Raw genomic sequence first — 17,594 nt, forward strand, 5'->3', positions numbered from 1 at the left:
AGTTCTTCCATACCGATCTCGACAAACCATTTCTATATGGACCTCGCTTTATTCAATTTATGCATTATCATGTTGAAACAGGAAAGGGCCTTCCCCAAACTGTTGCCACAAAGTTGGAAGCACAGAACCGTCTAGAATGTCCTTATATGCTGTAGCGTTAAGATTTCCTTACACTGGAACTAAGGGGCCTAGCCCGAACCATGAAAAATAACCCCAGACCATTATTCCTCCTCCACAAAACGTTACAGTTGGCACTATGCTTGTGTGTGGCTGCTCGGCCATGGAAACCCATTTCATGAAGCTCCCGACGAAGTTATTGTGCTGATGTTGCTTCCAGAGGCAGTTTGGAACTCGGTAGTGAGTGTTGCAACCGAGGACAGACGATTTTTACGCGCTACAGCACTCGGCGGTCCCGTTCTGTGAGCTTGTGTGGCCTACCACTTCGCAGCTGAGTCGTTGTTGCTCCTAGACGTTTCCACTTCACAATAACAGCACTTACAGTTGACCGGGGCAGAAAAGCCGAATCCACTAATTTGAAGGGGTGTCCACATACTTTTGTATATACAGTGTACTTCACATAGCTGTATAAACAGTTCATCTAACATCTTTCATCAATCGCCTATATCTACAAACAGTTGTATGGGCAGTTAAACAATATTCATTTATATGACATTGGGGTTAAAACTAAAATCATTCTGGTCAATTCTATTAGTACACGTGCACCATTCCGTAGAGGAAGGTCCAGAACAGGACGTAGGTAAAAAGACCTCCAACGAGCCCTCCTGTGAAGAGCATCCTCAGAGACTTGAAGCACTTGTTCCACCTGCGACTGGCCTTGAGGATGAGAAGAAGGGAGAGGAGAAACGAGGCGAGGAAATAGAAGATAAATCCGTACAGTCCTGTAAGCCCAAGGATGCCCGCTGTCGCCCCGGACAGAGCCGACACAGACGTCCGACAGTAGTCCAGCATGGCGGCGTTGCCCCTCACAGCGACCTCGCTGATGAACTGTGGTCCCTCTCGTTTTGCTATAATGACTGAGGACATGTCTGCACTTGATTTGATTTCCAACGATGACAGCTGCTGCAAACAAGCGGTCAAACGAAATACATTATTGATTACATGTTGCCTAATACATTCATGATATCGAACAAATTCTGAATCATTTGTAAATCTAGCCTATTTTGTTACTAGCGAACGTGCTAGTAGCTAAGTTGACATCTGGACTGCAGCTAGCGGTTAACTCACCGAATGAAAAAATAATATACAGCACTTCGTTTACTTCACAAACACATCAAAGGGACATAGTTTGTGACACGTAATATTCCGTAACAATGTATGTACTAACTGCTTCGCTCTGGACTGTAATTATAGAAAGAAAGCAAATTCAACCTAACTAGTAACGCAGGAGATGCGACCCGTCATTCTGAATCGGCCATTTTCTTGTTAAATGCATTCTGGGACATTTATTTTTGTATCAACTGCTCGCTTTTTATGAAGTCAGTGGATGAATCTGTTCATTTATTCACTTTTAATCACCCATATTTTTTTATTTATTAAATTACTTTCACATTTTGTGATATCTTTAAGACCTATTTGTTGTGACCTGTGACCTCCTTTGAAATGAACTTTGGTATCTACGGTGTCTGCCTGAGATCAAAATAGTAGAGCCTTATGTTTACAAACACTGGGCTTTGGATAAAACGTACAATTATTAATTGGTTAAGGAGACTAATGCTATCCGAGGAGCAACCATGGCGAACTATGTACTGGGCATAGACATAGGAACTACTTCAATCAAGGTCGTGTTACTTGATATTAACTCAAAAGGAGTAACGGATAGCGTCTCTTTGCCAACCAAGGCAGATATCATCAGCGACGAAACGCATGTATGTGACAGGCACCTCTCTCTGAATCGCCGTGCATAATGAGCTTTCAGTCTTTCAAATGTACAGCCGTTTAAGCCTTTCAAGCTGCTGTGCATTTGATCTCAAATTGTGCATAATCCTGTTGATTTATAGACCTCTTCTAAACTATATATTATATGATTGCTTTTCCTTTGTAGGCCAAAGAGCAGGACTCTGTACAAATCATAAAGACTCTGAATGAGTGCGTTGCCTCTCTGCCCATAGACAAGCTCCAGAATGTCAGTAGAATTGGGGTGTCTGGACAAATGCATGGGGTTGTTTTCTGGAAAGCGCAAACAGGTAAAACAACAAAATGTGTGTCACCCACTATTATGTGGTATACATTTTTTTATGTAGAAATCACAATGCTCTTTATTCAAACAAGTCCTGTACCATCACTGTCTACCCTCAGGCTGTGATTGGTTAGGTGGAGACAGCGGTCACCTCTTCAGGCCTAGAGACACCAGTCATCTAATAACCTGGCAGGATGGGCGCTGCAACAGTGATTTCCTGTCTACACTTCCAAACCCAGACTCACATCTCAGCATAGCCACAGGCTTTGGTTGTGCCACTATCTTCTGGTACATGAAACACAGGTACATAGGGCTATATCATGCCTACATGACTGGGCTGATTTTGATGAATAGGTTTACTTCATATACAGCCAGTCGACTCCTAATAAGTACAGATGTAGGATAAGTGCATGTCTATTACACCCAGTTTACACTTATCCTATGTGCTCTTATCAGGAGTTTACTCTATAGACTAATAGATTCAGAAAGCTTGTCATTATTATTTTCACTGTGTGTTTGAATGCAGGCCGGGGTTCCTGTCTGATTTCATGGTGGCAGGAACCATTCATGACTATGTGGTGTCCATGCTGTGTGGCTTGGAGAGCTGTGTCATGACTGGCCAGAATGCAGCCAGCTGGGGCTACTTCAACACTGCCACCAACCAGTGGAACATAGACATGTGAGCACAATATCCTCTTCTTCTTCTTCTTCTTCTTCATCTAGCACCAATTCTATGCTTTTTAGTACAAAGGATGTTATTACTAACATACTACATACTGAACATAATATGAATGCATGTGTTGTGTTATGTTGTGTTGTGTGTAAGCTAACATGTACAGGTAACTGCCAAAATAAAGGAAACACCAGCATAAAGTGTCTTAATAGGGCGTTAGGCCACCACAAGCCAGAACAGCTTCAAAGCACCTTGGCATAGATCGGGGGGGGGGGGCGGCAAAGTATCCGGCCCGCCAGGCACTTCAATCCGGCCCGCTAGACATTTTGTAAATGTATTCAATATTATTATATTTCAGTTACGATTTTTGGCCTAAAATTACTTATTCCATGATATACAAACAACCTTCAATAGATGTCGCTGTAGCCTGGCAGCGCGCTCTGTATTTGGGCCTACATTCAGATTCAGAATGCGCTCAGTCATCATAGCCACTTCATTGCTTGACGACTTTTGACGTGAAAAATGAGTGCTGTGAAAATGAGAAAAGTGGACTCTGAATGTTGTGTGTTTAAAGAAGAATGGACAGCAAAATACTTTTTTACTAATATTGGACATACAGTGGGGAGAACAAGTATTTGATACACTGCCGATTTTGCAGGTTTTCCTACTTACAAAGCATGTAGAGGTCTGTAATTTTTTTTACAAAAATCCAGAAAATCACATTGTATGATTTTTAAGTTATTAATTTGCATTTTATTGCATGACATAAGTATTTGATCACATTTTTTACATTTACATTTTAGTCATTTAGCAGACGCTCTTATCCAGAGCGACTTACAGTTAGTGAATACATATCTTTTTATACTGGCCCCCCGTGGGAATCGAACCCACAACCCTGGCGTTGCAAACGCCATGCTCTATCAACTGAGCTACAACCCTGCCGGCCATTCCCTCCCCTACCCTGGACGACGCTGGGCCAATTGTGCGCCGCCCATGAGTCTCCCGGTCGCGGCCTGCTGCGACAGAGCCTGGATTCGAACCAGGATCTCTAGTGGCACAGTTAGCACTGCGATGCAGTGCCTTAGACCACTGCGCCACTCAGGAGCTCGCCTACCAACCAGTAAGAATTCCGGCTCTCATAGACCTGTTAGTTTTTCTTTAAGAAGCCCTCCTGTTCTCCACTCATTACCTGTATTAACTGCACCTGCTTGAACTCGTTACCTGTATAAAAGACACCTGTCCACACACTCAATCAAACAGACTCCAACCTCTCCAGAATGGCCAAGACCAGAGAGCTGTGTAAGGACATCAGGGATAAAATTGTAGACCTGCACAAGGCTGGGATGGGCTACAGGACAATAGGCAAGCAGCTTGGTGAGAAGGCAACAACTGTTGGCGCAATTATTAGAAAATGGAAGAAGTTCAAGATGACGGTCATTCACCCTCGGTCTGGGACTCCATGCAAGATCTCACCTCGTGGGGCATCAATGATCATGAGGAAGGTGAGGGATCAGCCCAGAACTACACGGCAGGACCTGGTCAATGACCTGAAGAGAGCTGGGACCACAGTCTCAAAGTAAACCATTAGTAACACACTACGCCGTCATGGATTAAAATCCTGCAGCGCACACAAGGTCCCCCTGCTCAAGCCAGCGCATGTCCAGGCCCGTCTGAAGTTTGCCAATGACCATCTGGATGATCCAGAGGAGGAATGGGAGAAGGTCATGTGGTCTGATGAGACAAAAATAGAGCTTTTTGGTCTAAACTCCACTCGCCGTGTTTGGAGGAAGAAGAAGGATGAGTACAACCCCAAGAACACCATCCCAACCGTGAAGCATGGAGGTGGAAACATCATTCTTTGGGGATGCTTTTCTGCAAAGGGGACAGGACGACTGCACCGTATTGAGGGGAGGATGGATGGGGCCATGTATCGCGAGATCTTGGCCAACAACCTCCTTCCCTCAGTATGAGCAGTGAAGATGGGTCGTGGCTGGGTCTTCCAGCATGACAACGACCCGAAACACACAGCCAGGGCAACTAAGGAGTGGCTCCGTAAGAAGCATCTCAAGGTCCTGGAGTGGCCTAGCCAGTCTCCAGACCTGAACCAAATAGAAAATCTTTGGAGGGAGCTGAAAGTCCGTATTGCCCAGTGACAGCCCCGAAACCTGAAGGATCTGGAGAAGGTCTGTATGGAGGAGTGGGCCAAAAAATCTGCTGCAGTGTGTGCAAACCTGGTCAAGACTTACAGGAAACGTATGATCTCTGTAATTGCAAACAAAGGTTTCTGTACCAAATATTAAGTTCTGCTTTTCTGATGTATCAAATACTTATGTCATGCAATAAAATGCAAATTAATTACTTAAAAATCATACAATGTGATTTTTTGGATTTTTGTTTTAGATTCCGTCTCTCACAGTTGAAGTGTACCTATGATAAAAAATTACAGACCTCTACATGCTTTGTAAGTAGGAAAACCTGCAAAATCGGCAGTGTATCAAATACTTGTTCTCCCCACTGTAAGTCTGATATGTCAAGAAAGTGTTGCTGTTTTAATATAATCTCAATCGTCATTTTTCAAGCAAGCATGTTAAAAGTGTGTTAAAGCTGGAAAATGTTGTCAAAGTGCTTGTAAAACTTGTCAACTTTATACGGGCAAGTGGGCTTAACCATCGTCAGTTCATTCAGCTGCTCAATGACACAGAAGCAGAGCACCAGGACTTGTTGTACCATTCAAATGTGCGCTGGCTAAGCCTGGGAAAAGTATTTCGCTGTGTGTGGGAACTGAGAGGGGAGATGAGTATGTTCCTTGATACGGTTGGTAAAGCTGACGAATTCTCTGAATTGAAAGACATAGACTGGCTGGGCGACTTTGCTTTCGGTGTGGACATACAGTGGGGGAAAAAAAGTATTTAGTCAGCCACCAATTGTGCAAGTTCTCCCACTTAAAAAGATGAGAGAGGCCTGTAATTTTCATCATAGGTACACGTCAACTATGACAGACAAAATGAGAATTTTTTTTCCAGAAAATCACATTGTAGGATTTTTAATGAATTTATTTGCAAATTATGGTGGAAAATAAGTATTTGGTCAATAACAAAAGTTTCTCAATACTTTGTTATATACCCTTTGTTGGCAATGACACAGGTCAAACGTTTTCTGTAAGTCTTCACAAGGTTTTCACACACTGTTGCTGGTATTTTGGCCCATTCCTCCATGCAGATCTCCTCTAGAGCAGTGATGTTTTGGGGCTGTTGCTGGGCAACACGGACTTTCAACTCCCCTCCAAAGATTTTCTATGGGGTTGAGATCTGGAGACTGGCTAGGCCACTCCAGGACCATGAAATGCTTCTTACGAAGCCACTCCTTCGTTGCCCGGGCGGTGTGTTTGGGATCATTGTCATGCTGAAAGACCCAGCCACGTTTCATCTTCAATGCCCTTGCTGATGGAAGGAGGTTTTCACTCAAAATCTCACGATACATGGCCCCATTCATTCTTTCCAAAACACGGATCAGTCGTCCTGGTCCCTTTGCAGAAAAACAGCCCCAAAGCATGATGTTTCCACCCCCATGCTTCACAGTAGGTATGGTGTTCTTTGGATGCAACTCAGCATTCTTTGTCCTCCAAACACGACAAGTTGAGTTTTTACCAAAAAGTTATATTTTGGTTTCATCTGACCATATGACATTCTCCCAATCCTCTTCTGGATTATCCAAATGCACTCTAGCAAACTTCAGACGGGCCTGGACATGTACTGGCTTAAGCAGGGGGACACGTCTTGCACTGCAGGATTTGAGTCCCTGGCGGCGTAGTGTGTTACTGATGGTAGGCTTGGTTACGTTGGTCCCAGCTCTCTGCAGGTCATTCACTAGGTGTGGTTCTGGGATTTTTGCTCACCGTTCTTATGATCATTTTGACCCCACGGGGTGAGATCTTGCGTGGAGCCCCAGATCGAGGGAGATTATCAGTGGTCTTGTATGTCTTCCATTTCCTAATAATTGCTCCCACAGTTGATTTCTTCAAACCAAGCTGCTTACCTATTGCAGATTCAGTCTTCCCAGCCTGGTGCAGGTCTACAATTTTGTTTCTGGTGTCCTTTGACAGCTCTTTGGTCTTGGCCATAGTGGAGTTTGGAGTGTGACTGTTTGAGGTTGTGGACAGGTGTCTTTTATACTGATAACAAGTTCAAACAGGTGCCATTAATACAGGTAACGAGTGGAGGACAGAGGAGCCTCTTAAAGAAGAAGTTACAGGTCTGTGAGAGCCAGAAATCTTGCTTGTTTGTAGGTGACCAAATACTTATTTTCCACCATAATTTGCAAATAAATTCATTAAAAATCCTATAATGTGATTTTCTGGAAAAAAAATTCTCAATTTGTCTGTCATAGTTGACGTGTACCTATGATGAAAATTACAGGCCTCTCTCATCTTTTTAAGTGGGATAACTTGCACAATTGGTGGCTGACTAAATACTTTTTCCCCCCACTGTATTGTGAAACTGCAGGGAAATTGTGTTTTTGTGCATGAACTGTATTCCAACGTGAAAGCTGGTCTCTCGCTCATTTCCCGACACTGGCGGCACTGAACGCGCCCACATCGCAGTGCCGCACTGAGACATACAGGAGCACTTTGATCGACCTGCATCCGCCGCTTCTCAGACTTCACCAAGATTGAGACTGAGCTGGAGTTTGTATCATGCCCTGTCTTTCGACAGTGAGAAAGCACCACCAGACACACAGTTGGAGCTCATCGACATCCAATGTGACAGTGCTTTGAAGGAGAAGTACAAAACAGCAACAATAGACCAGTTCTATGGCTCACTGAATGAAACAAAGTTTCCAAACATTACAAAGTACGCCCAAAGGATGCTTGTTTTATTCGGGTCCAAATATGTGTGTGAACAAACGTTCTCAGTCATGAATTACAACAAATCCTGTCACAGGTCAAATTTAACAAATTACCACTTGTCAGCTGTTCTGAGAATCTCTACATCAAAGATGACACCAGACTTTGATGCCCTTGCCAAGAGAGGTGACCAGACCTATTGTTCACATTAAGACTCGAATAACCGTGACTGGGGTAGGCAAGGTTTATGCTTTTTCATGGTGATGGTTATGCAGTGAGAATTATCCAGCAATGCACTTGGATACAGGTAATAACTAATCAGTCAGATTTGGGCTGAGGTGATTGGATAACTGTAAATATGTCTCACAATGGAGATGAGAATTGTTCCTTAATATTCTTTAAAAAACAGACCATTCCAAATGAAACGGATGCTCTTACCATATGTTTCACTCAAATTTGAGAATAGTTTTTTTTACACATCTGCTGTTACATTTTGCATGTGTTCATATAATATATATATATTTTTAAGTTTGCATATTGTAACTGTAAGTTTGATTGTACTTTACAAGGGTAGAGATGCAGGATCCGTGTGCGTGTTTGACTGTGTCTGTGATGTTATAAATTATATCAATTTTGTGAAAATGTTGTGGAAAATGTGTTCACAAAAAACAAGGGTAGAGATGGTACAAGGGTAGACTGTTCTGCAAGCATATGTACACCTACAGTACACTAGTGGTTGCGTGTCAATGTGAAAATGAATGAAGGCTTCACATGTTTTGTCACGCAAATAGTATGTGGCCCTTCACTTGGTTTCAAAAACTCAGTGTGGCCCTTGAGACAAAAGGTTTGCCCACCCCTGGCATAGATTCTACAAGTGTCTGGAACTCTATTGGCGAGGACACCATTCTTCCACGACAAATCCATAATTTGCTGTTTTGTTGATGGTGGTGGAAAACCTTGTCTTAGGCGCCGCTCCAGAATCTCCCATAAGTGTTCAGTTGGATTTACATCGTTTTCATGCTCATCAAACCATTCAGTGACCACTCGTGCCCTGTGGATGGGTGCATTGTCGCCGTATGGGGTCATAGCTATGGTAGCCAAAATAATGGCTTGCCCAGCATTTTTATACATGACCTAAAGCATGATGAGATGTTAATTGCTTAAAGGCCCAGTGCAATCAAAAACGTGATTTTCCTGTGTTTTATATATACCTCCACACTGAGGTTGGAAAAATACTTTGAAATTGTGAAAAGTATGATAATGCCCTTTTAGTGTAAGAGCTGTTTGAAAAGACAGCCAGAAATGTCAGCCTGTTTTGGTGGGGTGGAGTTTTGGCCTGCCTGGTGACATCACCATGCGGTAAATTAGTTAATAGAACAAAAAGAATAGAGAGTTCCAAACCTCTCTGCCAATAACAGCTAGTTTTCAGTTTTCCCCTCCCTACTCAGACCACTACCAGACAGTCATAGCAAAATTCTTGCTTGAGGAATTGCTCTTGCTAAGAAGCTATTTTAGTTTATTTTTGACCATTTTGATCGAAAACAATCACAGGAAATGATTTATTGTTACCTAGAAATGATTTGATATTGAGATAAAAACAGCTGCATTGGGCCTTTAATCAACTCAATAACCACATCTGTGTGGAAGCACCTGCTTTCAATATACTTTGTATCCCTCATTTACTCAAGTGTTTCCTTTATTTTCACAGTTACCTGTATCTTTGTGTGTGTGTGTGTGTGCATGCTCTAGTCTGAAGGATGCTGGCTTTCCCGTGCACCTGCTCCCTGAGTGTGTGCCGTCTGGCTGCATGGCTGGTCAGACATGCTGTGAGTGGCATGGCGTCCCTGCCAACACACCTGTAGGGGCAGCCCTGGGGGACTTCCAGTGTTCTGTCTACTCCTGCATGACTGACAGGACGGACGCAGGTGAAGTTGGGTGAAGAGGGGCAGTTCGACCTTTGAATGTCAGTAGTAATGCTGAAAGAGGATTGGATAGGTGTAAGCTATATATGGTAATAGCTCCACCTTAAACCTTCCGATAGGCTAGGTGGAAAATTCAGAATTCTGTGCGTACACCTATCCATCTTTCAGATCTACATGAGTGCCTAAATGCTAATGATAGGAGCTAGGGGTTGATTAAGAATTAACTTTTTCAATTCAACCTTATCATTGATTATACTAAGGTAACCGTTTCTGTGCCTCTTTGCAGTTCTCAATATAAGCACCTCAGCCCAGCTGACCTATGCCATGCCACTTGACTTCACTCCGCCAAATATCCCTGATCCCACCTCCTCCATCTCCTACTTCCCCTACTTCGATGGCTCCTACTTGGCGGTGGCAGCATCGCTCAATGGAGGGAATGTGATGGCCACTCTTGTAGGCATGCTGAGTGGCTGGATGAACGAGCTAGGTAAATTTATCCATAAACTTTCACATACTGTCATTGACTTAGTCACAAACCCTGTAAGTTTATGTCACTTACAGATGGCATGTTAAGTCCAAGAGAGCTACTTAGTCATTACACCTATTTAATCTTTTTACCTATAGAGGTGGAAGTGAGCGACTCCAGCTTGTATGAGAAGCTGATCAGATGTGCCCTTGGAGTGGACAGTAGTGACCTGAGGGTTAGTCCTACCATTCTGGGGGAAAGACATGACCTGCTCAGCCTGGGCCAGGTGTCCAACATACACCCTTCCAACCTCTCCCTGGGCCACATGACCAGAGCGGTGTGCCGTGGTGTTCTGGACAATATCACCTCCATGATGCACCCTGTCTTCCTGCTGGAGGCTGGAGTGCAAAGGATCATGGGCAGTGGGAGTGCCTTATCCCGTAACGCGGTGCTCAGACAGGAAGCAGAAAGGGCGTTTCCTCTGCCTGTGGAATACGGACAGGATGTGGACTCAGCTGTGGGCGTGGCGATAGTCTTTCATGACAGAATGTGAGTTATGATTCACACAGAGGGATTGTTTGTTTACTTGCATATTTGAATACTTGAATTGTATTTTTTCTGCATGGCTAACAGTGACTATTAAAATCAACATCATGCTTATTTTACATTCCAGTGATATCCTCAGACATGTTTATGAATTAATACTATTGGAAATTAATTGTGCAATCTCCAATCAAAATGATGTCTCACATTTATAGTATGAACTTAAAAGTTCAATTAGGCCTATAGTAAGTGGTAATTGGTAATGTATAGTTAACTACAGTAAAATAATGTACTGTATTCATGTTTGCATTAGTGCACTTGACATTTTAACTAAAACATTGTTCTGCTACTGCTAGCTTACATATCAGTGTTATTAGCAATAATTCCTTTGTAAGATTTTAGTATTGATGATGATTACAACTGTTTTTACTTAATGATTCAATTGTTATGTTATAATGGCATGTAAAATAAATCCTAAATCTTGTTGATTCCTCTAACTATATATCAGTCTATTCTCACCAGCAGAGGTTTTCTGACCAAAATGTTAGTCACAGGAACAGAGACTCACCAACAACAAAGCATGTTGGTAGATCTGAGAGAAGGCAGACACTCAGGAAGCTCTGCAAAGTGGTTCTGAAAGAAAGAAGAACTGAATGTTATATGTTATATGAAAGGAGAAGGAAACTCCCTGTGACGAGACATTCAAAACAATAAGTAAGTAATTAATCATCTGATAATATGTAATTAGGTACAATTACACTGAACAAAAATATAAATGCAACATGCAACAATTTCAAAGATTTTACTGAGGTACAGTTCATATAAGGAAATCAGTCAATGGAAATACATTTATTAGGCCCTAATCTATGGATTTCACGACTAGGAATACAGATATGCAGCTGTTGGTCACAGTACCTTAAAAAAAAGGTAGGGTTGTGGATCAGAAAACCAGTCAGTATCTGGTGTGACCAACACTTACCTAATGCAGCGCGACAAATCCCCATTCGTATAGAGTTGATCAGGCTGTTGATTGTAGCCTGTGGAATGTTGGTAGATATTGATCCAGACATGGTTGACATGTCTGGTGAGTATGCAGGCCATGGAAGAACTGGGACATTTTCAGCTTGTGTACAGATCCTTGCAACATGGGGCTGTGCATTATCATGCTGAAACACGAGATGATGGTGGTGGATGAATGGCACGACAATGGGCCTCAGGATCTCGTCACGGTGTCTTTGTGCATTAATATTGCCATCGATAAAAATAAATTGTGTTCGTTGGCCGTAGCTTATGCATGCCCATACCGTAACCCCACCACCACCATGGGGCACTCATCAGCAAACCTCTCGACCACACGACGCAATACATGCTGTCTGCCATCTGTCCGGTACAGTTGAAACCAGGATTCATCCGTGAAGAGCACACTTCTCCAGCGTGCCAGGGGCCATTGAAGGTGAGCATTTTCCCACTGAAGTCGGTTACTCAGCCGAACTGCAGTCAGGTCAAGACCCTGGTGAGGAGAACGAGCACGCAGATGAGCTTCCCTGAGACGGTTTCTGACAGTTTGTGCAGAAATTATTCGGTTGTTGGTCTCAGACGATCACGCAGGTGAAGAAGCCGGATGTGGAGGTCCTGGGCTGGTGTGGTTACATGTGGTCTGCGGTTGTGAGGCCAGTTGGACGTACTGCCAAATTCTCTAAAACGACGTTGGAGGCGACTTATGGTAAATTAACATTAAATTATCTGGCAACAGCTCTGATGGACATTCCTGCAGTCAGCATGTCAATTGCACGCTCCCTCGACTTGAGACATCTGTGGCATTGTTTTGTGTGACAAAACTGCACATTTTAGAGTGGCCTTTTATTGTCCCCAGCACAAGGTGCACCTGTGCAATGATCATACTGTTTAATCAGCTTCTTGATATGCCACACCTGTCAGGTGGATGGATTATCTTTGAAAAGATGAAATGCTCACTAACAGGGATGTAAACACATTTGTGCACAACATTTGAGAGGAATAAGCTTTTTGTGCGTATGGAAAATTTCTGGGATCTTTTATTTCAGCTCATGAAATATGGAAACAACACTTTACGTGTTGCGTTTATATTTTTTGGTTCAGTGTAGATTAATCATATACTTTTGTGTTATTACATTGTTATGACATGTACAAAGTATTCAAGAAGATAGATGCCTGTGTCTCTAACTAACTAGACAGTACCATTAGGTATTATAGGGATATTAGAAAACCTCTGGTCAGCTGTGCAAAATGTTGTAGGCTACTAAATGTGTGAAGTAATGAGAAGGGGATGATATTTTGGCTAAGCATTTGCAACATAATGTTGTACAACAAGAGGTGAATCAGGACACTGGAATTTACTTTTGAAGCAGAGATTGTGAAATGCTGGTTTGCTAATTTTACCTTACCATCCAATTTTGAGGATTTACTAACAATGTTGGTCCAACACCTTATCTCAAATCAAATCAAATCAAATTTTATTGGTCACATGCGCCGAATACAACAAGTGCAGACATTACAGTGAAATGCTTACTTACAGCCCTTAACCAACAGTGCGTTTATTTTAAACAAAAAAAGTAAGAATAAAACAACAACAAAAAAAGTGTTGAGAAAAACAAAGAGCAGAAGTAAAATAAAGTGACAGTAGGGAGGCTATATATACAGGGGGTACCGGTGCAGAGTCAATGTGCGGGGGGCACCGGCTAGTTGAGGTAGTTGAGGTAATATGTACATGTGGGTAGAGTTAAAGTGACTATGCATAAATACTTAACAGAGTAGCAGCAGCGTAAAAAGGATGGGGTGGGGGGGGCAGTGCAAATAGTCCGGGTAGCCATGATTAGCTGTTCAGGAGTCTTATGGCTTGTGGGTAGAAGCTGTTGAGAAGCCTTTGGACCTAGACTTGGCACTCCGGTACCGCTTGCCGTGCGGTAGCAGAGAGAGAACAGTCTATGACTAGGGTGGCTGGAGTCTTTGACAATTTTGAGGGCCTTCCTCTGACACCGCCTGGTATAGAGGTCTTGGATGGCAGGGAGCTTTGCCCCAGTGATGTACTGGGCCGTACGCACTACCCTCTGTAGTGCCTTGCGGTCAGAGGCCAAGCAGTTGCCATACCAGGCGGTGATGCAACCAGTCAGGATGCTCTCGATGGTGCAGCTGTAGAATTTTTTGAGGATCTGAGGACCCATGCCAAATCTTTTTAGTCTCCTGAGGGGGAATAGGCTTTGTCGTGCCCTCTTCACGACTGTCTTGGTGTGCTTGGACCATGATAGTTCGTTGGTGATGTGGACACCAAGGAACTTGAAGCTCTCAACCTGTTCCACTACAGCCCCGTCGATGAGAATGGGGGGCGTGCTCAGTCCTCTTTTTTTTCCTGTAGTCCACAATCATCTCCTTTGTCTTGGTCACGTTGAGGGAGAGGTTGTTGTCCTGGCACCACACGGCCAGATCTCTGACCTCCTCCCTATAGGCTGTCTCATCGTTGTCGGTGATCAGGCCTACCACTGTTGTGTCGTCGGCAAACTTAATGATGGTGTTGGAGTCGTGCCTGGCCATGCAGTCATGGGTGAACAGAGAGTACAGGAGGGGACTGAGCACGCACCCCCTGAGGGGCCCCCGTGTTGAGGATCAGTGTGGCAGATGTGTTGTTACCTACCCTTACCACCTGGGGGCGGCCCGTCAGGAAGTCCAGGATCCAGTTGCAGAGGGAGGTGTTTAGTCCCAGGATCCTTAGCTTAGTGATGAGCTTAGAGGGCACTATGGTGTTGAATGCTGAGCTGTAGTCAATGAATAGCATTCTCACGTAGGTGTTCCTCTTGTCCAGGTGGGAAAGGGCAGTGTGGAGTGCGATAGAGATTGCATCATCTGTGGATCTGTTGGGGCGGTATGCAAATTGGAGTGGGTCTAGGGTTTCTGGGATTATGCTGTTGATGTGAGCCATGACCAGTCTTTCAAAGCACTTCATGGCTACAGACGTCAGTGCTACGGGTCGGTAGTCATTTAGGCAGGTTATCTTAGAGTTCTTGGGCACGGGGACTATGGTGGTCTGCTTGAAACATGTTGGTATTACAGACTCGGTCAGGGACATGTTGAAAATGTCAGTGAAGACACTTGCCAGTTGGTCAGCACATGCTCGGAGTACACGCCCTGGTAATCCGTCTGGCCCAGCGGCCTTGTGAATGTTGACTTGCTTAAAAGTCTTACTCACATCGGCTACGGAGAGCGTGATCACATAGTCGTCCGGAACAGCTGGTGCTCTCATGCATGCTTCAGTGTTGCTTGCCTCGAGCGAGCATAGAAGTGGTTTAGCTCGTCTGGTAGGCTTGTGTCACTGGGCAGCTCGCGGCTGTGCTTCCCTTTGTAGTCTGTAATAGTTTTCAAGCCCTGCCACATCCGACGAGCGTCAGAGCCAGTGTAGTATGATTCAATCTTAGACCTGTATTGACTCTTTGCCTGTTTGATGGTTCGTCGGAGGTCATAGCGGGATTTCTTATAAGCTTCCGGGTTAGAGTCCCGTTCCTTGAAAGCGGCAGCTCTACCCTTTAGCTCAGTGCGGATGTTGCCTGTAATCCATGGCTTCTGGTTGGGGTATGTACGTACGGTCACTGTGGGGGACGACATCATCGATGCACTTATTGATGAAGCCAGTGACTGATGTGGTGTACTCCTCAATGCTGTCTGAAGAATCCCGGAACATGTTCCAGTCTGTGCTAGCAAAACAGTCCTGTAGCTTGGCATCTGCGTCATCTGACCACTTTTTTATTAACCGAATCACTGGTGCTTCCTGCTTCAGTTTTTGCTTATAAGCAGGAATCAGGAGGATAGAGTTATGGTCAGATTTGCCAAATGGAGGGCGAGGGAGAGCTTTGTATGCGTCTCTGTGTGTGGAGTAAAGGTGGTCTAGAGTTTTTTTCCCCTCTGGTTGCACATTTGACATGCTGGTAGAAATTAGGTAGAACGGATTTAAGTTTCCCTGCATTAAAGTCCCCGGCCACTAGGAGCGCTGCATCTGGATGAGCGTTTTCCTGTTGATTAATGGCCTTGTACAACTCATTCAGTGCAATCTTAATGCCAGCATTGGTTTGTGGTGGTAAATAGACAGCTATGAAAATATAGCTGAAAACTCTCTTGGTAAATAGTGTGGTCTACAGCTTATCATAAGATACTCTACCTCAGGCGAGCAAAACCTCGAGACTTCCTTAGTATTTGATTTTGTACACCAGCTGTTGTTTACAAATATACAGAGACCGCCACCCTTTGTCTTACCGGAGCCAGCCGTTCTGTCCTGCCGATGTAGCGTGTAGCCTGCTAGCTGAATGGTATCATTGTTGTCGTTCAGCCACGACTCCGTGAAACATAAGATATTACAGTTTTTAATGTCCCGTTGGTAGGATAACCGTAATCTTAAATCGTCAATTTTATTCTCAAAAGATTGAACGTTGGCTAATAGTATTGATGGGAGAGGCAGTTTACTCGCTCGCCGTCGGATCCTTACAAGGCACCCCCGACCTACGTCCACGATATCTCCGTCTCTTCCTCAGGCGAATGACGGGGATCTGGGCCTTGCCGGGTGTCTGTAGAATATCCTTCGCGTCCGACTCGTTGAAGAAAAAGTCTTCGTCCAATGCGAGGTGAGTAATCGCTGTCCTGATATCCAGAAGCTCTTTTTGGTTATAAGAGACGATGGCATAAACATTATGTACAAAATAAATTACAAATAACGCGGAAAAACACACATAATAGTACAATTGGTTAGAGGGCTGTAAAACGGCAGCCATCTTCTCCGGCGCTATGTTTATATCAATAGGGATACAGTATGTATACATATGGTGCTTATGCATTAACAAGAGCCAATGGCTAAACTGATGTCCATTTACTTTTGAATATAATATTAACAACATACCTTTACAATAAATCAGTTATTTGTCAACATTCATAACAATTAGCTAAGATCCTTTGTGCATCTCCTGGTCACTATCATTGCTGTTGCAGCAGTGCTACAGATGCCGGGTCAATAACACCAAGGGTCAGCCATGTAGCCTTTTAAGCTTTCAGAGCAGAGCTCTCTCTGGTGGTAATGTACTCTTATACTCTCTGATACTCCCTGCATGTGTGTATGAATCTTACTCACTACTACTCACAGTTGTAGTGAGTAAGATTCATACACCCAGGCACACCCTCTGTTTGTAGAGGTTGAATTGTCTTGCGGTTGTGGATTTAGACCTTTATTTAATATAAAGATTATATGATGGACACAGACATAAGAGAAAATGTGATCCAACAGACCACTCAGTGAAATGCTCTTCGTACTGGCACGGAAGGAATTAATTAATTTCTGTGTAAGTACACAGTTATCTGTATGTTAGATCCCAGATGGTTTCATGTCCTTGTTTGAATGATTGAATCATAAGTAGGTGTTGATGATGGCTTTGCATTTGCTTTGTTTATGTGAGAAGCTTTCAGTTCTTCTATTGCTTTAACTGAATTGTAGGAGAGTTTTTAAAACTTGTAAACATTCACTCCAGTCAACATGTTGTGCATGAGATCACTGAGAGAAACTACTGTGCAGGCTATCAGTAGACACCATGAAGATAACCAAATCACAATTTCTCACTGTTTGGCTTTGCATGTTTGCATGCAAGTTATTAGTTACATGTGTCTGAAACTGCGATTCTAAAATTAATTGTTTCCATGATGATATATGATGTCATTGTCTACAAATCTAGTAGTTTCTAAACAAGATCTGCACAGGAGGACAATTCAAGTGTACAGTTACAGACAGTCTGTTTCAGAGCAGATTAAAACAAGCACAACAACTAGATTATTTAGCCTGAGTTTCAGCTATACTGCGGTTAATGTGATGTCTATTAGAATGAGAAAAACAATAATGTTTTCAAATGAGAAACATAATATACATTGTGGTGAGAGAGATCTCATCG

General features: G+C 43.4%; 2 protein-coding genes and 1 pseudogene across 4 annotated transcripts; 2 read left to right on the forward strand and 1 right to left on the reverse strand.

Moving 5' to 3' along the window:
* Positions 1-494: 494 nt before the first annotated feature.
* On the reverse strand, positions 495-1,453 carry LOC121573541 (ER membrane protein complex subunit 6). 2 transcript variants are annotated; one of them, XM_041885609.2, is made up of 2 exons: positions 1,246-1,453; positions 495-1,077 (listed from the first exon to the last, which is right to left on the reverse strand). In XM_041885609.2, the coding sequence occupies exon 2, from the start codon at positions 1,042-1,044 to the stop codon at positions 709-711; it is 336 nt and encodes a 111-aa protein (XP_041741543.1). In that variant the 5' UTR covers positions 1,045-1,077; positions 1,246-1,453; the 3' UTR covers positions 495-708. The 2 variants fall into 2 exon arrangements, with proteins under 2 accessions (XP_041741543.1, XP_041741542.1); XM_041885608.2 differs by having other exon boundaries at positions 495-1,080; positions 1,246-1,452.
* Positions 1,454-1,621: 168 nt separating this feature from the next.
* Positions 1,622-11,130, forward strand: LOC121573540 (sedoheptulokinase). Of its 2 annotated transcripts, none has more exons than XM_041885606.2 (7): positions 1,622-1,886; positions 2,063-2,204; positions 2,317-2,500; positions 2,724-2,876; positions 9,463-9,638; positions 9,922-10,122; positions 10,260-11,130. In XM_041885606.2, exons 1-7 carry the CDS (start codon positions 1,752-1,754, stop codon positions 10,652-10,654), a joined length of 1,386 nt encoding a protein of 461 aa, XP_041741540.1. In that variant the 5' UTR covers positions 1,622-1,751; the 3' UTR covers positions 10,655-11,130. The 2 variants fall into 2 exon arrangements, with proteins under 2 accessions (XP_041741540.1, XP_041741541.1); XM_041885607.2 differs by having other exon boundaries at positions 1,809-1,886; positions 2,130-2,204.
* Positions 11,131-11,712: 582 nt separating this feature from the next.
* LOC121574536 overlaps positions 11,713-17,594 on the forward strand; it is a 60,777-nt pseudogene continuing 54,895 nt past the window's right edge.

The sequence above is a fragment of the Coregonus clupeaformis genome, chromosome 9 (assembly GCF_020615455.1).
Source record: "Coregonus clupeaformis isolate EN_2021a chromosome 9, ASM2061545v1, whole genome shotgun sequence".
In the NCBI taxonomy this organism is placed as follows: domain Eukaryota; kingdom Metazoa; phylum Chordata; class Actinopteri; order Salmoniformes; family Salmonidae; genus Coregonus; species Coregonus clupeaformis.